The sequence below is a fragment of the Bos grunniens genome, chromosome 5 (assembly GCF_055505025.1).
Source record: "Bos grunniens cultivar Pamir isolate PY7600 chromosome 5, Bosgru_T2T1.0, whole genome shotgun sequence".
In the NCBI taxonomy this organism is placed as follows: Eukaryota; Metazoa; Chordata; class Mammalia; order Artiodactyla; family Bovidae; genus Bos; species Bos grunniens.
This window is the reverse complement of record NC_141169.1, coordinates 75514526-75541743: the sequence shown is the minus strand read 5'-3', so window position 1 is coordinate 75541743 and position 27218 is coordinate 75514526. Positions and strand designations below refer to the sequence as shown.

General features: G+C 48.9%; 1 protein-coding gene across 2 annotated transcripts; it reads left to right on the top strand.

The window, feature by feature from the left end:
• The first annotated feature begins 6938 nt into the window (after nt 1–6938).
• LOC147372430 (apolipoprotein L3-like) lies at nt 6939–24769 on the top strand. 2 transcript variants are annotated; one of them, XM_086401319.1, is made up of 5 exons: nt 6939–7171; nt 10792–10890; nt 14168–14275; nt 16232–16352; nt 19022–24769. In XM_086401319.1, exons 3-5 carry the CDS (start codon nt 14245–14247, stop codon nt 19884–19886), a joined length of 1017 nt encoding a protein of 338 aa, XP_086257445.1. In that variant the 5' UTR covers nt 6939–7171; nt 10792–10890; nt 14168–14244; the 3' UTR covers nt 19887–24769. The 2 variants fall into 2 exon arrangements, with proteins under 2 accessions (XP_086257445.1, XP_086257446.1); XM_086401320.1 differs by having other exon boundaries at nt 6948–7071.
• The last annotated feature ends 2449 nt before the right edge of the window (nt 24770–27218 follow it).

Here is a 27218-nt window from a genome sequence, read left to right as displayed (position 1 = left end):
GGTTTGATTCCTGGGTAGGGAAGATTTCCTGTAGGAGGAAATGATACCACCCTGCTATATTCTTGTCTGGGAAATCCCATAGACAGTGGTGCCTGGCGTGTTACAGTCCATGGTGTTCCAAAGAGTCAGACATGACAGAGTATCTGAGTATGTATATGTCTATGTTCTTTTTTGTTCATTTCCATTATAGTTTATTACAAAGTATTGAATACTGTTCCTATGCTACTACAGTAGGCAGGCCCTTGTTTATCTGGTGTGTATCTGTTAATCCCGTCTCCTAATTCACCTATCCCCACAAAACTTTGTTAAAAAGTTCATTATCTATGTCTATGAGTCTGTTTCTATTCTGTAAGTTCATTTATATTATGTTCTGGATTCTACATATAAGCTAATAACATATATTTGTCTTTGTCTGACTTACTTCACTCAGTATAGTAATCTCTAGATCCATACATATTGCTACAGATATTATTTCATTCTTCTTTATGGCTGAGTAGGATTCCATGGTATGTATACATGTACCACCTTTGCTTTATTCATTAATCTGTCAACAGACATTTAGGTTAATATCATGTCTTGGCCATTATGAATAGTTCTGGTATGTATCTTTTCAAATTAGAGGTTTAATTTTTTTGTAGAAATATGCCCAGAAGTGAGATTGCTAAATCATAAGGTAGCTCTATTTTTAGTTGTTTAAGAAAACTCCACATGGCCTTCCATAGTGGCTGCACCAATTTATATTCCCACCAACAGTGTAGGAGGGTTCCCTTTTCTCCACAGCCTCAGAGCATTGTAGATGTAGGTGAGAGCCCCTGTGATCGCTGTAGGGGAGATAACTTATTGTAGTTTGATTGCATTTGTCTAATAATTAGTGACGTTGAGTATGTTTTCATGTACCTGCTGGCCATCTGTACATCTTCATGAAGAATTGTCTGTGTAGATCTTCAGGCAGTGGCTTCTTGATGACGATGGTGGTGATGATGTTGGTGGCAGCAGTGGTGTGACAACACAGTGGATGGAACATCTGATATGTTGCCAGGAGCTCTTTGGGTCCAGAGTGCACCGAGAGACCAGTGACGTTTCCATGAAAATCCAAATGTGGAGGAGGAACAGAGGTTGATTAAAAGAAAGAAAGAAAGAAGGATGAAACAAAGAGGCAGAAACAGGTCAAGGAACTTTCGGTGTGTCAAGAGATGAAACAGCTTGGGGCCAACAGACACGACTCTCTGACCCTCGGTTTCTTCTTCAGCTGGGGGTGAGGCTGGATAAGATATTTCAGGTGGTTCTGGTTCTCTCCACCTTGTGTTCTCTAGACTCTGGTTCAATAAATATGAGCTGATTCACTGAGGCTTCCTTGCATTGACTGAGGGGCTCAGCTGGGCTCCAGATGCCTGACCTCCTTCCCCAGGAGCCTGTCTCCCAGGGTCTCAGGGAACACGTCCTCCATGGCTCCTCCTGTCTGCCTGCTGGGCTCCCATCCAATCATTTCCCTAAGATCCTGGAGCCCTGCAGGCTTCGTGGGATGCCCAGGGGAGCCCATGTCATCTGACTTGGGCTGAGCACTGGGATGCTCCTCCTCCAGCCCCAGGGACCAGAATGGACACCCAAGGGTGACTGACAGCGGAGGGCTTGTGTGCAGGTGTGAGAGAGGGTCAGCCGTAAACAGAGGGGAGAGAGAGACAGCAACACACTTGCCCAGGCTGCCTCACAATTCACCAGGACTCCTGCAGGAGCTTCCAGAATTTCCTTCCTGGGTTTACCTTGGGGCACTGCCCTGCCCTACTCATCTATTCCCCGCTTGGGCTAGAATAACCCATAAGAATGTTGACCTTAACACAACTGCTTTCACCTCCTCCACAGCTACCCATGACTCTGAGCACAGATGCTGAAGCCTAATTGCAGACCAAAGCAGTGTGCAGTAGCGGGGTCCCCTGAGGGCAGAACTGGAGGCCAGGCTCACTCGATCTCCAGGAGCAGGACTGAGGGGCTGGAGGATGGGAGCAGGCATGGAGGGAAATTCCATCCAAGGCCATGTTCTGACTTGGTCACCCATCTGGGATTGTACCTGCCTGGACCTTCTGAGGAGCCTTCATGGGGTGCCTCAGGCTCTTCCTGTCCCGGAAGGAGAGGGGAGAATCTGGGTGTGGCTCTTGCCCCCATGGGCCTGCTCCACAGGGCACCAACTCTCTGTGTTTCCATGTGTGGAGCATGTGAGCACTTAACTGGCTCCCACGCCTGGAGCCCAAAGCCGGAAGCCAGAGATCCGGGACCTGGAAGTGATCCCTGGACGTCTCCTAAGTCCCTCCCCACGTGCTGCAGGGCCCTCTCCCCACTTTTGTCCAGACCTCCCTCGGAAGACTTTCCTCAGTGCCTCTGACTCCCTCTCATCCAGTGTTTCCCTGAGGCTTCAATCAGCCCTTCCATTCCTTCCTGAAGATGTCAGCAGTCATGGCCAGCATCTGTCTAATCCCCGAATCATGAGTGTAATTGCTTCTGTAATTCTTTGTAAGTTCCTCGGGAATTCAAATCCTGCCCAGACTTCTCCTAGGCAGGGTTCCAGGCACTGGATACAGAACCATTCAGTGTCCATCCCCACGTCCCCGTGAACCCTTAGATCTTGACCCCATTCAGCTCAATGTGCAGATGATACAATTCCACAGTCACCCCTATGTCAGCTGAGATCCCTGTGGTTCTGAGCAACAGAAACTGAGTTTGGCTAAGTGAGCACAGAAGAGCATGCACTGGAGGGATGCAGGCCAGGTCAGAAAATGGAAAGAAGCCCCCAAACCTGCACAGTTCAGGAAGGACAGAAAGTAGGGCAGGTCCCCCTGCAGGAGCTCACAGTCTGTCCCCAGAGACCCCTTCCAGCAGGGAGCTTAGGTCCAAGGCCCTGGAATCTCAGTGTCAGGTTCCCAGGAGACAGAGGAGCTTGGGTCTGAGGACTATATTCTTGGACCAATAGGTCAGGCTGAAGAATAATGAAGATGAATGGTTAACAGGGACCTGAACCCTGGGGGCAGAGTCTCAGGAAGAGAGACTCCAGATTGAGTGCTTCCTGGATGCACACATGCCCTCTTCTCAGACCAATAGAAACAACTCTCCTCACCCTATTCTGGGTCCAACATCCCACACACAACAGTAAGTGCACCGGCCACTTCCCCAGCTGGAGACAAACACGAATGTCCTCTCCCTGCTGCGTGTTGCCGGGATGTCAGGGGTGAAGGGCCCCAGTGGGATGCCAGTGCTTCTCCTGCTCTGTGGGCTCCTTTCCCAGTACTCTGCATGTATGTTAAACATGTGCAGCAACAGGGAGGTGCAGTAACCCCAGGACCTAAGGAGCACTGCTCCCCTGATACCAATCTTCACTGGGATCCCACTTCCAGTCCCTCTTTCCTGCGGGGAAATTCACCCCTGTGTAGCCTCGTCTGGGCCATCGCTGTGTCAGCACTGTCACCTGGGTCCTTATCAAGACCTCACTGTCCCTCTGAGAGCACGTGCTTGTCACCCCAACAGAGAACAGGAGGAAGCTGGGCCCAGAGTCCAGGAGTGTGGCCACAGCCCCCACCTGGAAGGGCCATCCTGGGTGGGGCCTCCGGGAGCTGGAGCCTCTTCCCTGGATCCATGTTGAGCTGATTGGTCAGGAGGATGCAGGGTGTCCTGTTTCAGGAGGAAGTGAAGCAAGCATGTGGTGTTTCTGTAACACAGCTCATCCTGGGCCCTGGGTGGTGGACCCACCTCCTTGGAGCCCAGACCACGGGGCTATCTGTCGCCACTTGCTGTGCATCCCAATGTGGGGAGAGGTGGGCACAGTCTGTCCTGCCACCCAGGACCTGAGTCCCTTCTGGCAGGGGCTGTTTTGGAGGCTTCTGGCTCCTCGCTTGGCCCTAAGTTTGCTGGTTTTAAGCTGCTACTCCTAGTTCTCATGAATGCCTTGAAGTTCACAGAGCTGCCTTCATACCAACCGGCACAAAGCCTCCAGCTGCCTTGTTCCCAGGGCTTAGACCGAAGAGAACAGGGGTGTCTTGAGTCTGCAGAGGTCCATACTTAGAATCCACGGGTTTTCTCAGGAAGTTGTGCTGCTGACACAGAATATCTAACAACTGGTTACACTCAGATGCCTGTGGAGCTGGTCTGGACCCAGTCTCTGCGACAAGGACAATTGGTGAGGAGCACCTTGTACTGTCCCAGTGAGGCCCTCAAGCCACCTGTGGTGTTGCCCGTCACCCTGCACATGGCCCCACACTGCTCAGCCTCCCCTGCTTAGCCCCTGTGCTTTTGAAGGATTTGAAGCCAGTCTTGACTTTAAAGTACCTTTTTCAGAAGAAACCTTTGGGGACTTCCCTGGTACAGTGGTAAAGAAGCTGCCTGACAATGCAGGGGACATGGGTTTGATCCCTGGTCCGGGAAGATCCGACGTGCTGGGAGCAACTAAGCCCATGGACCGCAACTACTGAGCCCACTCCCAGAGTCCGTGCTCTGCAAAAAGAGAAGCCACTGCAATGAGAAGCCCGATACTCAACGAAGAGTAGCCCACTCGCTGCAACTAGAGAAAGCAGCCCCTGTCCCCACAGCAGTGAAGACCCAGGGCAGTCAAATAAACAAACAAGGACACTGTTTCCCTAGTTACCTAAGGTAATGCCTCCTGAGCCCTACTATCTACTGCCACCTTTGTTAGAAATGCACGTGGGCACAGACTCCAGAGGTAGGTCCCTACAGAGCCGAGGTTCTGTATTTCTTATCTGTCCCGTGCTATCCCCCACCTGCCCCCTCCTGCATTCCCTCAGCCCCACTCTCCCTGAACCAGGAGGAGGCTGCCCACAGAGCAGCAGGGAAACCCAGGCTCCAGGCCCCTTCCCTGGCCTTGGCCTTGACCTTGCTCCAGGGTTCTATGGTGGATGGGGTGCCCCGTGGTCAGCAGCTGGCTCTCCTCCTCTGGATGGAAGCCCTGGAGCTCTGAGCAACCTATACCGCATGGGCCAGAGCAAGGTCTTCTTTCGGGACAGCATGCTGGCCCACCTGGAGGAGGAGCGGGACCTGAAGATCATGGATGTCATCATCGGCTTCCAGGCCTGCTGCTGGGGCTACCTGGCCAGGAGGTGAGTCCCGGGACACCCAGCCCACCCAGCCTGATCCTCGCTTGGGGTCCCTAACTGTCCTGTGGTGGAGGGCACTTAGGAAATGGGGCCTGGGCACCCTCATGCTGGCAGTTTTCCCCTGGGGAGGCCCACATGGCTTTCCCTGCCCCTGAATTTCTGCTTGAGGTTTAAAGTAAGCAGGTGGGAGGGATGACTTTGCTTGGATTTTCCCTCCAGGAAAGCTCCTGCCTCCCACTGTTCCTCCCTGTGTCCCTTCTGTAGGGGTGACACCCAGAGTCGGCTGTCCCCAGAGGACCCCAAGCTCTGGAAAGGAGGCATCCTTGAGTCCCAGCAGGTCCAGTAAGCTCAGAAGCAGACTTGTGCAGGTCAGTGGGCAGGGCAATGGCCTGTTTGCCCCTTGACTCCTCTCTATCTGGGGTCTGAGCCTTCTGTCTTGGCCTGAGCCCTGAACTCTGGGAACAGGGTGTCAAATGGATGTTTGCAGGATGTGAGCTGCTGACACTCTCCCACCAAACACAAGTCCCTGAGTTCCTGGAAGAATACCCCCACCTCTCCCATCTTCTTAGCTGCCTTACCTGCAAAATGCAACAGATACATAACAGTTGTGTTAAGACCAAACTATGGTTGGCTATCCTCATGGAATAATCTCCTGTCCCTCCCTCAAAACCTGGGGGGAGGGGACCATGATGGCCCAGGGACGTTTCCAGGGGTGAAGCAGCCCTGAGGGAAGGGCAGGCGGGCCTCCATGGGGCATCCAGGTCCACTGCAGTCACTTCTGCTTGAGGCAAACCGAGAAGTTTACCAGCAGTCCAGCTGCAAGACTCTCAGACTGTGGGAAATTGACCTGCATTTCTTCATCTGTGAAACGGAGCCAGCACTCCTAGAGCTGATGTGAGATTCAACAGGAAAGGCGTGGACGGTGTGAGCACAGCGCCTGCCACATGCTCAGCCCTGTCCACAGAGGCTCTTTGCTCAGAATCCCAACGGAGGCAGGGCCAGCTCTCTGTTGCAGCCGTCTCTGAGTCACCAGGACACTGGTTTTCTGATAAAAGTCTTCCATTTGGAGAGAAAAAAATCCGTTGTCAGGTGGAGATAAGCCGAGCTAGCAAAGGGCAGCGTGCTGTCGGCCCTTCCCACAAACTTCTGCATCCACCTTATGGCAGTGACCACCAAGGCTGGGCCTCCTCCTGTGGCCACTGGGACTAAAGGTGTGAGTCCCATCCCTGCCAGCAGGGCTAAGTCCAGAGGGATCTGAACATAAGGGGTGGAGGTGGGGCTTAGAGTGGCTGAGGGGTGACGTGAGGCCCCTCTTCCAGGTGGCACAGAGCAGGAAACAGTGGGCTTTGCAGGCGAGGTCACGGAGGGCTTCTCAGAGGAGGCTTCTCAGATTCGGGCTTTGCAGAAAGATTTCTCCCGGTTGGGTGCAGCAGGTGTCCCTGGCAGAAGAACCTGTGTGAGCGAATCCTGTGAGCCACATGAGCATGGCCCTCCATAGCAGTGTATGACCAGTACGCACTGAGCAACTGGTGTGTTCTGGACAGTACCAGCACAAAGGTGAACGAAGCAGGCCAGCTGGTGAGTGTGGGGTTGGTGAGTGAGAAGATGGTATTATGGAGGAGTAATTTGCCAAGGGTCTCACGCTGTGTTGGTGGCAAGTCTTCCTTCAAGGAGCCCGAGGCAGGGTGGACTGTGTCAAGAAGGAAGGAGGTGGATGTCAGGACTGATCTCGTTTCTCTAGGGTGTCAGCAGGAGGGGGAATAGCCCAGGGTGGGGCCTGGTGGGCGGGACGTTTGTTTGTATTGAGAACTCAGATAAGGGTTTTGCCTTTCACTTTTGTTTCCCAGAGTATATCTGGGCCCAGAGGGTGTATGTGGTCATTGCAGAGACGCACAACTAGCGGCTGCATCTGCACAGATGTGAACAACTGGATCTTGTTCACACTCAGACAGAGGAAGTTTCCTGAGTAAGCAGGAGGGTAAGACCCCGCCCATCCCATCTTCCCATCCTCAGGACGACTGTCTGAGAAAAGGATGACTGTCACTAACTGACAGAAGAAGGAATGGAAGCTCAGAGAGGTGAGGTCAGCACGTTAAGCAGGGGCAGAGCCTGGATGTGGAGGCTGGTGTGTCTGAGGGCTTCCTCCCAGCCAAGGGCCCCTAAACAGAGCAGAGCAAGGGCCACACCTGCTCAGGTGGGCTCAGCTCAGGATGTGGACTCCTGAGACATGAGCAGCAACCCCAGAAGGAAGGTGTATGTTCCGGGTACTCAGCCATTTAGGAAATTAAAGGAAGCAAACGGGGTGGAGGAGGACAAGGAGTCAGAGCCTCCCCTCCTATGGCCTGGCCACCTTGAAGCTGTCCCGAGGGTGCTAGGGTAGGGCTGATGGGGAAGGTGATTTTTTTCAGATACAAGGAATCAAGGTTTGTTGAAAAACCCTGCCTCTGAGTGCTAGGCTCAGTGCCAGGCCCTGGGGGACACTGCAGCCTGGAGACGGGCAGGACACCAAGCGTGGAGTCGAAGGGTGTTGGCTTCCTGTGTTTGCCAAGCCCTCTGCTCTGTGGGTGATGGGAGGTCCTGTGTGGGGAAGGCAGCCCTGCTGGAAGAAGTGAGAAGGGCTCACTGCACAAGGTCCACATACATCCCGGTGTTGCAATATTAAGATAAAAAGCCAAACTGTACAGACATCAGTATAATAGCCTTTTCTAAATCCAGCTTGAACACCTGGGAGTTTATGGTTCACATACTTTTGACCTGGCTTGGAGAATTTTGAACATTACTTTGCTAGCATGTGAGATGAGTGCAATTGTGTGGTAGTTTGAGCATTCTTTGGCATTGCCTTTCTTTCTGACTGGAATGAAAACTGACCTTTTCTAGACCTGTGGCCACTGCTGAGTTTCTTTCAGTCCCTTCAGTTTGTTTCTCTGGTGTACGTTGGATCCTTTTGAAAGATTGATTGATTAGGATCTTTAGTTTCCTCTCCACCTCATTCTCTTCCTCTTTCTCCCTTCTCCCCTCCCTCCCTTTCTAATTTTAACAGGGGAACTGGGGTTGTGCTGTGTCATCGAGAAGCTGCTTGTTTCATGTTCCCATAAGGGGTCCCACCCCTCATATTTTGGCCAGGCTGTGCCCAGGAGGGCGGAGGGTGCCCAGAGGCCCTGGACTGGAGGAGCAGCAAGGAAGAGACAGGGCCCCTGATGATGTGGGAAGGGTTCTCAGACCTGGAGAAACTGAGCAAAAAGGGACCATGACCAGGAAAGTGCCACCTTCAAGAGGAGCTGGAGAGCAACTGGGGGAAGGTGGCAGAGGGAGGCTTGGAGCTGGGCCTCCAGGGACAAGTAACCCGTCATGCGGTGAGGCCAGTGGGGAAGCACATGTTGTGGGGAGGGGCAGCCTGTGCCAAGTGAGGTGCCAGTCTCGTGCAGCAGGCCCTGTGGAGACAGAGAGTGTGAGGAAGACAGGAGCTGGGGCAGTTGGGAGGATCCTGGTGCTCGGCCAGGGACTTTCTTAACGCCCCTTTCCCTTCCCAGGGAGGGTGACTGCAGGCACAGGAGGGAGATGGTTGGGGAGAATCTGTCTGCCCACGAGGAGGGAAGGCATGCATGACTGGCCATGCAGCTGGGCAGGGTCAGGCTTCTCCAGGGTCCTCCCCTCTCCCACCAACAGCTTTCCGAAAGGGACCAATCAGAAGCTAACAGAGGAGGAAGCCCTGGATAGGAATCCAGCAGAGGAAGCACTATCAGCATCCACATGAATCTGAGGCCCCAGACAAGGGTCAGGAAGAGGCCAAAAATGGGAGGGAAGGATGGAAGGATGAGTCCAGTGTTCAAGGCATTTACAGTGGTTTGTCGTTATCCAGGAGCCGGCCCTTCTGCCTGAGCCCTCCTCTTCTTTCTACTTGACTCTGTTCTCATGTTTCATGATTTCAATAGGCTGACCAGGCTCCTGGGGTCCTACAGCTTTGGGGCAGAGAAGGGGCAGGGAGCCCGCCAGCTCTCCTCTTCCATCTACTTGAAGGAGGGCCTGCCTTTGTGAATTCTCTCCCATCTACATGACGGTGCCTCCAGGCTTTGACACAAGGCACACTCCCTAAAAACAAGCTGATGGTTACTCTTCCTGAGGGAGAGCTGTGAACATTGTAGAGGAAAGTGCAGAAAGAAAGATTCTAGGTTCGGAGCGTAGGTGAGGGGATTTGGAGGAAGCTCTAAGGAAATGGGGCTGCTCTAGATTGGGAGCTGCAGAGAATGGGAGGCAGCACTACCAACGGGCTCTCAGTACCTCATCTATGGAGAGGGGAGAGCAGAGCGAGGCTGAAGGTGTGATTGGTAAGAAGGAGCAGTCCTGCTTTTCAGCCAGGGGAGGGGGCGTGGTGTTGGGGGGCGCAGTGACAGGTGTTTGCTGTCTCCTTCGCTTCTGCTCTCAGGGTGACCCTGTGTGAGGCTGGAGTCCTGTGAGAGTCTTACATCCAATGGGAGAAGAGCAGCACCCTGTTGTGATCCCAGGCCAGCCTCCGGGTGTCAGGGGTTCTTTCTTTCTCAATCCTTTATAAACACTCATGTAAACAAACAGAAAGGAATATACCCATAGACTTCAAGACTCCTCTTATTATTAAATTCAATTACAACAAAATATTTCCCATTTCATTTACTCTTCGTTGCACCATAGAAACAAAAGAAAGATACCAGCTCAGTTGTGTCCAACTCTTTGCAGCCTCATGGACTGTAGCCCTCCCAGCTCCTCTGTCCATAGGATTTCCCAGGCAAGAATACCGGAGTGGGCAAGCATTTCTTTCTCCAGGGGATCCTCCCTGCCCAGGCATCGATCCCATGTCTCTTCCGTCTTCCGTCTCTGCATAACCACTAGCATTCTTTTTAACCTTTATGTCTCTCTTTTTGGCTACATTTTTCTAAAGTCCTCTCCTTTGAAAATTATTATGAACTCATGGCCTTTCACAGACTGAGCCTGTCTCATTGAAACATTCATAGGAATCATTATCTTTTATTGTTATTAGTATATGTGGGTGCCCCCTAATGACCACTTCTCTGATCATCTTCAAGAGCATCCTTGTCTTTAAAGGAGCAGAGACGCCATTCTCTGGAATTCACCTCCCCTGCAAGTGGTCTTCCTTCCTTTGAGTGGACGGAAGTCCATGGGTGTACATGTGGGTGGGCAAGATGCTGCCAGACAATATCTCTTTAAGGTCACAGTTCACTCTCATTATTCTGGTTTAACCCTGTTTTCATGCCTACTTTTCTAGAGAACTACGTTTCATCAACATGACATGTCTCCTACACTGACAGTTCTCACAGCAGGAGTCACACATTTCTTGTTGGCATTTAATTCAGCTTCTTCCATCATCTTTAAGGTGGTGGCACTAGAAACCACCGCATTCTTTGGGTTACTGACTGCTATAAAGTGACTGCTGCTGTCTTAGAGTTAAAATAATCCAGTCCTAAGTCATATGGTTAGAACAGATCAATTTATACAAAGGGTTCTGCTCATTCCCTCCCAAGGAAAACCTTCTTCTTTAGATAGTTAATCAGTGTCTTTCAATGCTATTACTACATTGGGAGCTGCAATAGTGTGAGAATGTGTGCCCAGGAGACAGGAACCTGGGCTTGGAGTCTGGCTCTAGCACTAGCTGTGTGCTTTGAGTACATTGCTTCACCTCTCTGAGCTTCAGTTTCCTTTCTTACAGGATCATTGTGAGAACTAAAAGGAAGTGAATTCATACCAAGCAGTTGGGAAGGTGCCTGGTGCAAAGTGGGAAGTCACCAACCACAATAGCTAATAAGTGGTAAGTATTGCATTTTGCTTTTTCTTGACTTAAATTTGATAGTATTTATTTACTTCTTATTAGGAAAAATAAGGGTTTCACTTATTTTTATACTTTCTATTATACCTTTCCCCTTCTTCGCATTTTATTATTATTCCACTAATTGTATATCCTCTGTTACAAAGCTTTGTACTTGTAATCACTTTATTTACATCTTTGTTTCTTATGCTCTCGACTAGACCTACTATTTCTTGATTCCCAGCTTTATAAACTGAGATATTAATCTTCCTCCTCCCTTCAGTACTTTGGCTCCCAAGTTCTAGAATTGTATTTTGATTTTTATATTAACAAGTACATTTACTTCACATATTAAATACTCTGTTTCATTTTAAAAGATAAAGGTTATTTTAGTAAGATAAAGGTTATTTTATAATGACTATAAATGAAATAAAACTAAGATTTTTGAATCACTAATAAACCTGTGAGTTAATACACCTGTGAGTTATAATACACCTGTGAGTTATATCATATTATATATATTAATATTACTTCAGTTTTACAACTGTCTCCAAAGGACTTGGATATAGATATATTTACTTACGATTTTTTTTAAATCAAACAAAAGAGTTTACATTTTTGGTGATATTTTAATACATTTTTTAAGAGCTAACTTGTACCATATAGCTGTACATGCTTCTCAGCAGTTCAGTTCAATTCAGTCACTCAGTCGTGTCCGACTCTTTACGACCCCATGAATTGCAGCACGCCAGGACTCCCTGTGCATCACCAGCTCCCAGAGCCTACCCAAACTCATGTCCTTTGAGTCAGTGATGCCATCCAACCTATCATCCTCTGTCATCCCCTTCTCCTCCTGAGCTTTAGTTTTTCCTGATGTTTCTAATTGGCTTCATTTTCACCCCTTTCACTGTTTATCTTCAGCATTTCCTCCATTTCTTTCCAACTGTGCCTCATGTGATACCGTGTCCCCTGTCCCCACAGACTCTGGACTTCTTATCCCATTCTGGACAGGTTTCTCTCTAGGTCTGCTGCGCACCCAGCTGGAATCCTTGGATTCCCTTCCCACGGGGTTGATGTTCCTGACTCCTGGATCCCACATCTATCTCTCTTGTGGGTATCCTTTACCTTCCTCCATAATTAAACAAACACGTCATCTATTTTTTTTCCTGCATCTCATTTTCAAGTTACTTTCTAAAAGTATGGTGAAGGGTGAAGGCTGCTGTGAATATGGGATGGGACATGGAGGAGGTGGGCTTGTCCCCTGCTCTCCCCTCGGCCTCCCTCTCATCTTGCTCCCTCTGGGGCTCTGCCCAGCAGACCGTTCTTCTCTCCTGTCAACACGCTCCCTGCTTCTTTCCCTCTACTGCATTCCTCTTTACTCAGTTATCACTTCTCCATCCAGTGAGTCTTCAGACATTTGTTCAAGACTCTGGTCTCCTGTTGCTCCCATGCTTGTTTTTATTAGCAGCAGAGGGAGGAGAGGCAGGCTATGGGTTCTTTAGCTCATGAGTGGGGTGGAACCAGTGTACCAAGGGCAAGCCTTCTGACCTTAGGTAAGTCAGCTAACATCTATGTGTCAGCTTCCTTATCCTTAAATGAGGATACAGTGGTACACATGTCAAAAGCTAATGGAACAACATATGAGGTACCATTGGTAAAGTTTCAGAGCCAATACCAATGCAGAGCAATGATAACAAACACCACTTGCTCTTATCAGTGAAAGTGAAAGTTGCTCAGTCATGTCCGACTCTTCGTCATCCCTTGGATTACACAGTCCATGGAATTCTCCAGGCCAGAATACTGGAGTGGGTAGCCGTTCCCTTCTCCAGGGGATCTTCCCAACCCAGGGATCGAACCCACGTCTCCTGAATGGCAGGTGGATTCTTTACCAACTGAGCCACAAGGGAAGCCCAAGTGAAGCTGTTTCCACTCGATTCTGAACCGGGGACCTTTTGCGTGTTAGGTGAACGTGATAACCACTACACTACAGAAACCAGGCACTCTTATCAGTAGATGGTATTATACCTATATATACCTTTACCATCATTTCAGTCAAGTCTCAGGAGGAGTAGTTGACAGAAGCTCTTTTGCTTTCTTAAAAAGAGTAGCTAAACATCATCAACACTTGCTTTCCTTCCTCATCTCCCATGGCAAGATAATCACATGCAGAACCAAAATAAATGATTTAATTATAAAGATCTGATTTTTTAAAAGAAAGACCACTGAGAATGGGTATATCTGAAAGGATGGACACCCTCATATATTATAAGTGTGAACATAAATTGCTACAGTTTCTTTGCATAGCATGGTGGCTCTAGGTATGGAAATTTTTTAGGTGTTGATGCCATCTGATCTTAATTCTACTTCTAGATATAGCTTAAGGGTACAGTCTCAGATGTAGGTGAAGCCTTACACAAGGAGAATGTTCTTTGCACTATTATTTACATAAAGGATTAGAAACTACATCAAGTCCAATATTCAGGAGGGGAAAGCAAGGAGGACAGAACAGCTGCAGGGGTCTCAGCCACTCAGAGCAGGGATACAGGAATTTGGGCAGGGCTTGTGGGACTTCAGGCCCTTGTGGGGAAAAAGGCTCTTGCAGAAGCAAGGAAGACCTGGGCTATGGGAGCCGTATCACCAGGAACTTTATCAAGGAGAGACTTGATAGGGAGCAACATATCATTTTGGAAGCAAGAATCATTTACCAATTAACATATATCCACAAATAAATCTTTTTGTATATATAAGGAGTAGAGCATAGTCATCACACACATGTGATTTGGATCAGAAAGAGTCAGGGTCTAGTGCAGACTCTGGCACCAGCGTGACAATTTGGTCTCAGCTAAGTTTGAGTGAGTTTCAGGAGCCTGCATGTTAAGGACACTGGATCAATGTTATTAATATTACTTATTATCAATTCAAAAACACAGGTGTCCCAAACTCACCTCATTTCCAGAGTATCACCTCCTATCTGTTCTTCTAGTCTCTGGCTTTATTGTTCCTATAACTTCGCAGATAGCTGTCTCCTGTCTGATTACCTTCTCCTTGTGCCCCAACAGGAGAGCAGGACTCTGACTTGGCCTGGAAGGAGCTGTAGGAGGTGAATGACTTTTCTTAACTAACAACCAGCAGAGCCCAGGAGACAGAGAACCGCACTGGGCTAAGTTCCTGGAGGCACTGGTGGCCGTCCCAGGGGAACCCACCAGAGAACTTGTCCCTCGCTGCTCCCTGCAGCCTCTGCCCCTCACAGTGGAGCTCACAGTCTTTTTCTGTCCCCAAGGGTGAGGTCACACCTCCTTCCAGCCTGATGCAGACAAGGAGCTGAAGGGAGATCTCTTGAGAGCCCCTGCTGCCACCATGAGCTCAGAAAACTTCGGACACTGCTCAGGTAGTCAGCTCTCTCTTCTCTGGAAGGTTCCTACTTGTGATCCAGAATTGAAGGTGGTATTTCCAGGCTGAGTTAAACTACAGAGGAATCAAGAACCATGAAGAGGATGGATAGGCATCCTTGAGCTTCCAAGAGACCAGGAGATTCCCCTCACCCTGGGGTCTGCCCACAACCTCCTTCCCAGCCCTCTCCTCAGGGAGCCATGACCAAGGTGTTGACTTCCTGCCTCTCCCCCCACCAAGCAAGTGACTCAGGACGGAGGCCAGGAGACCACACGCGGAGCATGGACAGCAGATGGCAGTCCCCAAGGCCAGGCAGGCCTGGGAGAGGAGGTCCTCCAGCATCATTGGACTTCTCCTGCTCTCTCCCTTGGCCCAAACCTCCTCCCGCTCCCAGACCTTAGGGCATAGCTACAGAAGCTGTTTCCTCCAGCTCTTCCCAGCCACCAGCCCAGCCTCTCTGCAAGGGTCAGTGGGCCCTGCACTGAACCCCTGTCTGGCTTTTGCCGCCTCCCACCTGAAGGGAGGGGTGATGAGGATCACATCTGGCTCCACCCCTCCTCCACCTGGTGGATCCCCTCCACTGCCCATCCTAGAGTCTGTGGTCAGAAGCAGGAATCCTCTCACATGGTAGTTTTATTCAATGGCATGTGGTCCTAAAGTCTTTTTTAAAATTAGGTAACGTGAGTTTGTATTGTTTTCTAAGTTTCGTGTGTACAACATTATATTTCTACTTCTATATATGCTACTGCATGCTCACCACCAATAATGAGTTGCAAAGAATCCCCATTGTGTGCTACAGAGTAGAATGAACAAATAACAGGAGTTTTAAATGTAAGGAGGATTCAAAGTCATGTCCAAAAGTGTCTGACACTTGACTTTGGATTCAACCTCAGAGCTTTCAGCTCTTTGGCCTTGGGCTGTCCATTGTCCTGTCTGAGTTGCACTTGCCTCTTCTGTGAGATAAGGATAATGCCTCTTTGTGTGGATTTACCAAGAAATACACTTGATATCAAATCCCAGCCCACACACACATATATAGCCTGGCCACCAATATCTTACCTACAATTCCATAACCTCCAGATCTCTGAAATCACTCAGGGATTTTGATAACTCATTGAGGAGTAGTCTTACCCTGTAGTGATCTGAGGCTATTTGTAGTCATTACATTCTTTATCCCATTTAACGTGAGTATTCAATTGTTTCACAGCCAAAACATGAAAGCATTCATTTATAGGATGCTGCCCATCTATTTTGGAAGGGGTAACTAACAAATCACACTTGCTGCTTCTTCTCTTTATGTGTGTGTGTTCAGTTGCTCAGTCATGTCCAACTCTTTGCAACCCCATGGACTGCAGCCTGCCAGCCTCCTCTATCCATGGGATTCTCCAAACAAGAATATTGGAGTGGCTTGCCATGCCCTCCTTCAAGGGATCTTCCTGACTCAGGGATCAAAACCGCCTCTCTTACATCTCCTGCATTGGCGGGCAATTCTTTACCACTAGAAGAACTCCCTGGCAATCCCACCTATGGCCGCAATTTACCTGGGAATCCCCCATAGGACCTAATTTCACCTAACCTCCTTACAATCCCTATCTTCAGAAAGGTCACAAGGGGTTAACTCTTCAACACAAATTGGGGGGGGGAGGGGGACAGTCCATCCATAACCCTAGGTGACCTCACCAAGAGCACCCCAGGTGATTGCTGCTCAGCAAGATGAATTTTAACTATTTTATACTCAATAACCCTACTTTCTCGCATTGGAGAAGGAAATGGCAACCCACTCCAGTGTTCTTGCCTGGAGAATCCCAGGGATGGGGGAGCCTGGCGGGCTGCCGTCTATGGGGTCACACTGAGTCGGACACGACTGAAGTGACTTAGCAGTAGCAGTAGCACTCAATAACATTTATGTCCCACCACTAATTTTTCTTATCTTATTCCCTTTTCTTTCATCTAGATATTGAGATCTTTTTTGAGGATGTCATTGAATGTCTCTGGGACACACTGAGCAGAGAGGAACTGCTACTCCTGCTGAATGAATTCCTGGAGAGAATTAAGGCTGAGGCCAGTTTGTCCAGGTAACCGGCACAGGTGCACCAGGAAGGTCACCCACGTCCCCCAGCACCAGGCTAGCTTCCTCCTGGAGTAACGCCTCCTCCAGGCAGGACCCTACTGTTGGGGCCAGGGGTGTTCCTTCTCAAGATCCCATCAGGAATGTTTCCTCCATGTCATTTGCTGACAGTGAATGATCGTGGGTTGAGAAGAGATGAAACCTGCAAAGGAAGGCGCAGGTTATGTGACCTTGGACAAGTTACTGAACTACTCTCTGCTTTAGTTTCTTCATCTTTTCATTTTTACTGTGAGGACACTGAGATCATGCATGTAAAGTGCTTCCCATAATGAATGACACAGAGTACATACTCAATCAATAGTAACATTTAAAAAACTTTTTGGGAAGAGACAGAGTCAAGGGTCTTCTTTCTGGTGAGGAGAACCAAGCAGAATTTCCTTTGGGACAAGTGGGAAAATCCTGACACCACCATTTGTGTCCTGGGTTTCTGCCTACAGTCTTTCTATTCCTGATGTTAGGAACTGTACGAACCCTGCAGGATCCTGCTGGCCCATAAGGGAGAGAGGCTAGAGAGGAACTGGAGGAGCTGATGGGATCCTGGATCTAGCCGTGCCCAACTCTTGGGCCTGTGGGCTTAAGACTTTGAATCTCAGATCTGTCCTGTGTCCAATGGGAATAGCAATTCTGATGGATTATGGTGATGTCCTCAGAGTGAACTGCAGGGTCAGAGGTGGGGAACCAAGTATAATCATCTCGTCCAAAGGACCAGGGAGGCCTGCACCAGGGTCAGACCCAGGGGTCAGGGTGGAGCAGTGGGTCCAGGTTGGAGGACTAGTAGGCAGGCCTGGGTAGCAGGACTAGGACTAGAGTGAAGAGACTGGGCCCTAAGGACACAGAACTGAAGGGACTGTGACCCTTGCAGAGGTCCCCTGAGTGGGAGAGGGGGACATTTCTTCCCTCCCTGGTGGGCTCCCCTCATGCTGGACTAGAGGGCCCTGGGAGACCGTGTCTGCACACCCTGCCTGGGACCTGGCTTCTCACTCCATTGGGGACCCTCTTCTAATCTACATGGAGTTCCCCTGACAGTGGGATGGCCGTGTGGCTCAGGTGGCCCTCCAGGGTCACAGTGAGTGGCTGTGATTGTGTGACATTTGAGGGATTCTGAGGAGCCTCACGCATCCCCACCCAAGAGGAAAATGCTTCCTCCACCAGCTGTGTAAGTGCCGGTCTCCTCAGGCTTAGCTGTTCAGATGAATGTTTCCTCAAGTCCCTTGAATCTTTAGAGGGTCCACAAAGTTGCATATGGACTTGGGGTGCTGGCAATGAAGCTGTCGCCAGGTAAACTGTGAGTTAGGTTGGTGACCCCTGAGCAGTTGAGAGTGCTGGGTGATGGGTCAGGAGTCAGTGAGGTGAGCTGGAGAGTCCAAGGGAAACCAGGGCTCATAGTACATCTCCCTCTTCCCTGTCAACTGGGGCAGTGGGTGGACCCAGTGACCTTCTGCTGGGAAGGTCAAGGGCACAATGCTTAGAAGACAGCAGATGGCAGACCAAATGATTATAAGGTGCCTTCTAGCTCTGACTTTTTGGGTTTAAATTATTCTAGGTCATAGAGACAGCCAATCTGTAAAGTGTAAGGGCACAGTGCCCAGGACTGCCCTTACTTTGACTTCAATGGCAAATTTAGGGGATCCCCAAAACAACTCTTAGCTTCAAGAATTCCGTTTAGAATAGACAGGACTCACTGAAAGCTTCATGATCCCAGCTGCAGTTTACTACAAGAAAAGATAAAAGGTCCCACCAGCCACAGGATAGAGACTGGGCAGGTTTCACATACAAAGCTTCCATTGTCCTCAGAACATGATACTGATCTGTATTTGGCCTGTGATAAGATGCACAGAGTGCTGCCAATCAGGGACACTCCCCTTGCTTAAAAGCCAAATTACCCTGACCTGTCATCTCCAGCCCCTCCTGGAAGTCAGACTCGTGCCCTAGTGTCCAGCTCTACCAGATGGCAGAACTGATACCATGAGACCCAGAGACCTTGGGTCACTTGTCCCCTTCTCAGACTGACCAGTGACCAAAGGCCCAGGCAGGCAAGGACACTCCTATCAGCCAGAATTCTAGGGGCTTAGGGACCACTTCCCAGTAGCCAAGGGCAAAGGGCAGGGAGACTTCTCACTACACACTGAGGCCCTTGAATGAAGGTTTTCTCCTCCAGTCCTACACGTCTTTGTTTACATGTGGAGTTCCCACTCCAAAATTCTTTCAGTGGTGGTGTTGACCCACCTGTGAGACGTCTTTACCACATACCTTTTCTTTGGCTGAGCCATATGGCCTGTGGGATCCTCATTCCCCAACCAGGGATTGAGTCAAGGCCGGCAGCGGGAGTGCAGAGTTGAAACCTCTGGACCACCTGGGAATTCTCTCAAATACCTCTCTTAAGTTGCCAGTATCCGAAGATGATCTCGTTTACCTATTCCAAGTTTAGGTATTTCAAGATGGAGCATCTATAAAGCATGAAACATGTTTAAGGTTGAAAGAGAAAATTTTACATTTATAAAATTCTTTTCTAATGATTTATAGTAACATATCTATATTTATGCAGAACAGATATTATGGAGCCAATTTTACAGACAAGCAAACTGCCTTTCTAATTCCTTACCTTCATCATTACAGGGAAGACACGGATGAACTACACAATTATCTGAACGAATTGAAAAGAGTCTTAGTTGAGGAGGACCAAGAAAGACTCTCCAAAGAGCAGCTGGACAGGAGGAGGTTTCTGAATAAGTTCCCTCGGGTGAAACGGCAGCTGGAGGAGTTCATAGGCAAGTTCCATGAGCTCGCAGACAAGGTTGAGAAGGTCCATAAGGGATGTACCATTTCCAACGTGATGGCCCACAGCACTGGTGCTGTGTCCAGTATTCTGACCATCGTTGGCCTGGCTCTGACACCCGTGACAATGGGGGCCAGTTTGGCGCTCTTGGCCACTGGGATAGGGCTGGGATCAGCAGCTGGTGTGACCAGTGTGTCCACCAGTATCATCGAACGTGTGAAGAGGTCATCAGCAGAAACCGAAGCCAGTCGCATGATGTCTACTGTTGTCAAAAAATGGGAGGTTCTCCTAGAGGTACTCAATAACAACCCCCACATTGATGCCACAAAAAAGAAAGAAGCTATACAATGCATTGAAATGCACACCCATGCCATGGAGACAGGCAATGCCAACCCTGGCTCTGCAGCCAATGCAAGCATCTACATGAGCCCTGGGAGAATCTCAGTCCCAGCCATCCAGCATATAGAGACAGGTTTCAAAGCCACAGCTTTTATAGTTACCAAAGGAGCCCGGATCGCGGGTTTGGCGGCTGCAGGGGTCTTCCTTCTGGTGGATGTGGGCTTCCTGGTGAAGGAGTCAATTCACCTGCATGATGGTGCAAAAACAGAAGCAGCTGAAAGCCTGAGGCGACGGGCATGGGAGTTGGAGAGGAAGTTGGAGGAGCTCACCCAGATCTATGAGAGTCTGCAGGAGGATCTGAGTTAACCACCCCCAGAGCAGTGCGGGGTCCAGGGACATGTGAGGGGCTAAAATGCAGAGGTACCTTGTTTGAGGGAAAGAGAGGGAGACCACATTAATGAAGCTGGGTGCTAGGAATTTGGCATTTCTGTGGTTGAGCACATCAGGGAAGGGATGGATGTAGGTGATAGATGAGGAGAGAGAAGGAAAGGGCCTGGAGCCTGGATTAAGGGAGGAGGGGGGACCAGAGAATGAGAGGCGGGGAGAAACCACTTTTTTTCATACTAAGAACGTTTTATTTTGTATTGGAGTATAGCCGATTAACAATGCTGTAATAGTTTCAGGTGAACAGCAAAGGGACTCAGCCATTCATATTCACGTACCCATTCTCCCCCAAACTCCCCTCCCATCAGAAACCACTTACTTTGGACGAAAGGTGACACTGGAGGCCGAATAAAGGGAGAGGCAGGCGAACTAGCAATGAGAGGCCAGGTGTACGAACGGGTTGAAAATGGGAGAACATCAGTTGGGATTGTTGGGATCCAGAAGTAGCAGGGGCTCCTCTATCGCCCTCCACAGGCTGTGATGTCCCAGCAGGAAGAGTCTTCCCCTGGTGGTGGTCTCTAGACCTCTTCTCCAGCATCAACTCACCTTTGGCCCTAGCTGATGTGTCTTACTTCAGTTCATTCAGTTCGGTCCCTCTGTCGTGTCCGACTCTGCAATCCCATGGATTGTAGCACGCCAGGCCTCCCTGTCCAGCACCAACTCCCGGAGTTCACTCAGACTCATGTCCATTGAGTCAGTGATGCCATCCAGCCATCTCATCCTCTGTCATCCCCTTCTCCTCCTGCCCCCAATCCCTCCCAGCATCAGAGTCTTTTCCAATGAGTCAACTCTCCGCATGAGGTGGCCAAAGTACTGGAGTTTCAGCTTTAGCATCATTCCTTCGAAGAAATCCTAGGGCTGATCTCCTTCAGAGTGGAGTGGTTGGATCTCCTTGCAGTCCAAGGGACTCTCAAGAGTCTTCTCCAACACTACAGTTCAAAAGCCTCAATTCTTCGGCGCTCAGCTTTATTCACAGTCCAACTCTCACATTCATATATGACCACTGGAAAAACCATAGCCTTGACTAGACGGACCTTTGTTTGCAAAGTAATGGCTCTGCTTTTCAAAATGCTATCTAGCTTGGTCATAACTTTTCTTCCAAGGACTAAACGTCTTTTAATTTCATGGCTGCAGTCACCATCTGCAGTGATTTTGGAGCCCAAAAATATAAAGTCTAACACCATTTCCACTGTTTCCCCATCTATTTCCCATGAAGTAGTGGGACCAGATGCCATGATCTTCGTTTTCTGAATGTTGAGCTTTAAGCCAACTTTTTCACTCTCCACTTTCACTTTCATCAAGAGGCCTTTCAGTTCCTCTTCACTTTCTGCCATAAAGGTGGTGTCATCTGCATATCTGAGGTTAGTGATATGTCTCCCCGCAATCTTGATTCCAGCTCGTGCCTCTTCCACCCCAGCGTTCCTCGTGATGTACTCTGCATAGAAGTTAAATAAGCAGGGTGACAATATATAGCCTTGACATACTCCTTTTCCTGTTTGGAACCAGTGTTTTGTTCCATGTCCAGTTCTAACTGTTGCTTCCTGACCTGCATATAGGTTTCTCAAGAGGCAGGTCAGGTGGTCTGGTATTCCCATCTCTTTCAGAATTTTCCACAGTTTCTTGTGGTCCACACACTTAAAGGCTTTGGCATAGTCAATAAGGCAGAAATAGATATTTTTCTGGAACTCTCTTGCTTTTTCCACGATCCAGCGGATGGTGGCAATTTGATCTCTGGTTCCTTTGCCGTTTCTAAAACCAGCTTGAACTCTGGAAGTTCATGGTTCACGTATTGTTGAAGCCTGGATTGCAGAATTTTGAGCATTACTTTACTAGCATGTGAGATGAGTGCAACTGTGCAGGTAGTTTGAGCATTCTTTGGCATTGCCTTTCTTTGATATTGGAATGAAAACTGACCTTTTCCAGTCCTGCGGCCACTGCTGAGTTTTCCAAATGTGCTGGCATATTGAGTGCAGCACTTTCACTGCATCATCTTTCAGGATTTCAAAGAGCTCAACTGGAATTCCATCACCTCCACTAGCTTTGTTCATAGTGATGCTTTCTGAGGCCCACTTGACTTCACATTCCAGGATGTCTGGCTCTAGGTGAGTGATCACACCATTGTGATTATCTTGGTCATGAAGATCTTTTTTGTATAGATCTTCTGTGTGTTCCTGCCACCTCTTTTTAATATCTATTGCTTCTGTTAGGTCCATACCATTTCTGTCCTTTATTGAACCCATCTTCACATGAAATGTTCCCTTGGTATCTCTAATTTTCTTGAAGAGATCTCTAGTCTTTCCCATTCTGTTGTTTTCCTCTATTTCTTTGCATTGATTGCTGAGGAAGGCTTTCTTATCTCTTCTTGCTATTCTTTGGAACTCTGCATTCAGATGCTTATATCTTTCCTTTTCTCCTTTGCTTTTCACTTCTGTTCTTTTCACAGCTCTTTGTAAGGCCTCCTCAGACAGACATTTTGTTTTTTTGCATTTCTTTTCCATGGGGATGGTCTTTATCCCTGTCTCCTGTACGATGTCATGAACCTCTGACCATAGTTCATCAGGCACTCTATCAGATCTAGTCCCTTAAATCCATTTCTCACTTCCACTGTATAATTATAAGGGATTTGACTTAGGTCATATTTGAATGGTTTGGTGGTTTTCCCTACTTTCTTCAATTTCAGTCTGAATTTGGCAATAAGAAGTTCATGATCTGAGCCACAGTCAGCCCCTGGTCTTGTTTTTGTTGACTGTATAGAGCTTCTCCATTTTTGGCTGCAAAGAATATAATCAATCTGATTTCGGTGTTGACAATCTGGTGATGTCCATGTGTAGAATCTTCTCTTGTGTTGTTGGAAGAGGGTGTTTGTTATGACCAGTGGATTTTCTTGGCAGAACTCTATTACTCTTTGTCCTGCTTCCTTCCGTATTCCAAGGCGAAATTTGCCTGTTACTCCAGGTGTTTCTTGACTTCCTACTTTTGCATTCCAGTCCACTATGATGAGAAGGACATCTTTTTTGGGTGTTAGTTCTAAAAGATCTTGTAGGTCTTCATAGAACCGTTCAACTTCAGCTTCTTCAGCGTTACTGGTTGGGGCATAGACTAGGATTACTCTGATATTGAATGGTTTGCCTTGGAAACGAACAGAGATCATTCTGTCATTTTTGAGATTGCATCCAAGTACTGCATTTCGGACTCTTTTGTTGACCATGATGGCTACTCCATTTCTTCTAAGGGACTGCTGCCTACAGCTGTAGATATAATGGTCATCTGTGTCTTACTAGGGCAGTGACTTCTTTTGTTTGTTTGTTTTATTGAAGGATAATTGATTTACAATATTCTGTTAATTTCAGATATACAGCAAAGTGATTCATTTATACAGGTATCGATTTATTTATCTGGGCTTCCCAGGTGGTAAAGAAGGTGTCTGCTAAGCAAGAGACACAGGTTTGATTCCTGGGTAGGGAAGATTTCCTGGAGGAGGAAATGATACCCCACTCCAATATTCTTGTCTGGGAAATCCCATAGACAGTGGAGCCTGGCGTGTTACAGTCCAAGGTGTTGCAGAGTCAGACATGACAGAGCATCTGAGTATTTATATGTCTATATTCTTTTTTGTTCATTTCCATTATAGTTTATTACAAAATATTGAATACTGTTCCTATGCTACTACAGTAGGCAGGCCCTTGTTTATCTGGTGTGTATCTGTTAATCCCATCTCCTAATTCACCTATCCCCACAAAACTTGGTTTAAAAGTTCATTATCTATGTCTATGAGTCTGTTTCTATTCTGTAGGTAAGTTCATTTCTATTATGTTCTGCATTCTACATATAAGTTAATAACATATTTGTCTTTGTCTGACTTACTTCACTCAGTATAGTAATCTCTACATCCATACATATCGCTAAAAATACTATTATTTCATTCTTCTTTATGGCTGAGTAGGATTCCATGGTATGTATACATGTACCGCATTTGCTTTATTCATTAATCTGTCAACAGACATTTAGGTTAATATTGTGTCTTGGCTGTTGTGAATAGTACTGCTATGAACATCAGGGTATGTGTATCTTTTCAAATTACAGCTTTAATTTTTTTGTAGATATATGCCCAGAAGTGGGATTGGTAAATCATAAGGTAGCTCTATTTTTAGTTGTTTAAGAAAACTCCACATGGTCTTCCATAGTGGCTGCACCAATTTACATTCCCAGCAACAGTGTAGAGGGTTCCCTTTTCTCCACAGCCTCAGAGCATTGTAGATGTAGGTGATGGCCCCTGTGATCACTGTAGGGGAGATAACTTATTGTAGTTTGATTGCATTTCTCTAATAATTAGTGATGTTGAGTATGTTTTCACGTACCTGCTGGCCATCTGTACGTCTTCATGAAGAATTGTCTGTGTAGATCTTCAGGCAGTGGCTTCTTGATGACGATGGTGGTGATGATGTTGGTGGCAGCAGTGGTGTGACAACACAGTGGATGGAACATCTGACACGTTGCCAGGAGCTCTTTGGGTCCAGAGTGCACTGAGAGACCAGTGACATTTCCATGAAAATCCAAATGTGGAGGAGGAACAGAGGTTGATTAAAAGAAAGAAAGAAAGAAGGATGAAACAAGGAGGCAGAAACAGGTCAAGGAACTTTTCGGTGTGTCAGGAGATGAAACAGCCTGGGACCAATAGACACGACTCTCTGACGCTCGGTTTCTTCTTCAGCTGGGGGTGAGGCTGGATGAGATATTTCAGGTGGTTCTGGTTCTCTCCACCTCATGTTCTCTAGACTCTGGTTCAATAAATATGAGCTGATTCACTGAGGCTTCCTTGCATTGACTGAGGAGCTCAGCTGGGCTCCAGATGCCTGACCTCCTTCCCCATGAGCCTGTCTCACAGGGTCTCAAGGGAGCAAGTCCTCCATGGCTCCTCCTGCCTGCCTGCTGGGCTCCCATCCAATCATTTCCCTAAGATCCTAGAACCCTGCAGGCTTCGTGGGTTGTATGGGGGACATGGGCTGAGCACTGGGATGCTCCTCCTCCAGCCCCAGGGACCAGAATGGACACCCAAGGGTGATTGAGAGCGGAGGGCTTGTGTGCAGGTGTGAGAGAGGGTCAGCCGTAAACAGAGGGGAGAGAAAGACAGCAGACACCTCGCCCAGGCTGCCTTCACGTTTCACCAGGACTCCTGCAGGAGCTTCCAGAACTGCCTTCGTGTGTTTACCTTGGGGCACTGCCCTGCCTCACTCATCTATTCCCCGCACAGGCTAGAATGACCCATAAGAGTATTGACCTTAACACAACTGCTTTCACCTCCTCCACAGCTACCCGTGACTCTGAGCACAGATGCTGAAGCCTAATTGCAGACCAAAGCAGTGTGCAGTAGCTGGGTTACCCTGAGGGTAGAGCTGGAGGCCAGGCTCACTCGATCTCCAGGAGCAGGACTGAGGGGCTGGAGGATGGGAGCAGGCATGGAGGGAAAGTCCATCCAAGGCCATGTTCTGACTTGGTCACCCATCTGGGATTGCACCTGCCTGGACCTTCTGAGGAGCCTTGGGGTGCCTCAGGCTCCTCCTGTCCCAGAAGGAGAGGGGAGCATCTGGGTTGGCTCTCGCCCCCACGGGCCTGCTCCACAGGGCACCGACTCTCTGTGTTTCCATGTGCGGAGCATGTGAGCACCTAACTGGCTCCCACGCCTGGAGCCCAAGGCAGGAAGCCAGAGACCCGGGACCTGGAAATGATCCCAGGACGTCTCCTAAGTCCCTCCCCACGTGCTGCAAGGCTCTCTGCACACTTTTGTCCAAACCTCTCTCGGAAGACTTTCCTCAGTGCCTCAGGCTCCCTCTCATCCAGTGTTTCCCCGAGGCTTCAGTCAGCCCTTCCATTCCTTCCTGAAGATGTCAGCAGTCATTGCCAGCATCTGTCTGATCCCCCAATCATGAGTTTCATTCCTTCTTTAATTCTTTGTAAGTTCCTCGGGAATGCAAATGCTGCACAGACTTCTCCTGGGCAGGGTTCCAGGCACTGGATACAGAACCATTCAGTGTCCACCCCCACATCCCCCTGAACCCTTAATACTGGACCCCATTCAGCTCAATGTGCAGATGATACAATTCCACAATGACCCCTGTGTCAGGTGAGATCCCAGTGGTTCTGAGCAACAGAAACTGAGTTTGGCTAAGTGAGCACAGAAGACCATGCAGTGGACAGATGCAGGCCAGGTCAGAGAATGGAAAGAAGCCCCCAAACCCTCAGAGAGCACGTGTTTGTCACCCCAGCGGAGAACAGGAGGAAGCTGGGCCCAAGGTCCAGGAATGTGGCCACAGCCCCCACCTGGAAGGGCCATCCTGGGTGGGGCCTCCGGGTGCCTGGAACCTCTTCCCTGGATCCATGTTGAGCTGATTGGTCAGGAGGATGCAGGGTGTCCTGTTTCAGGAGGAAGTGAAGCAAGCATGTGGTATTTCTATAACACAGCTCATCCTGGGCCCGGGGTGGTGGACCTACTTCCTTGGAGCCCAGACCACGGGGCTATCTGTCGCCACTTGCTATGCTTCCCAATGTGGGAAGAGATGGGCACAGGTCTGTCCCGCCACCCAGGACCTGAGTCCCTTCTGGCAGGGGCTGTTTTGGAGGCTTCTAGCTCCTTGCTTGGCCCTGAGTTTGCTGGTTTTAAGCTGCAGCTCCTAGTTCTCACAAATGCCTTGAAGTTCACAGAGCTGCCTTCATACGAAGCGGCACACAACCTCCAGCTGCCTTGTTCCCAGGGCTTGACCGAAGAGAACAGTGTTGTCTTGAGTCTGCAGAGGTCCATACTTAAAACATACCGGTTTTCTCAGGAAGTTGTGCTGCTGACACAGAATATCTAACAACTGGTTACACTCAGATGCCTGTGGAGCTGGTTTGGACCCAGCCTCTGCGACAAGGACAGTTGTTGAGGAGCACCTTGTACTGTCCCAGTGAGGCTCTCAAGCCACCTGTGGTGTTGCCCGTCACCCTGCACATGGTCCCACACTGCTCAGCCACCCCTGCTTAGCCCCTGTGCTTCTGAAGGATGTTGAAGCCAGTCTTGACTTTAAAGTACCTTTTTCAAAAGAAACCTTTTGGGACTTCCCTGGTGGTCCAGTGGTAAAGAAGCCGCCTGCCAATGCAGGGGACATGGGTTTGATCCCTGGTCCGGGAAGATCCGACATGCTGGGAGCAACTAAGCCCGTGCACCGCAACCACTGAGCCCGCTCCCTAGAGCCCGTGCTCTGCAAAAAGAGAAGCCAC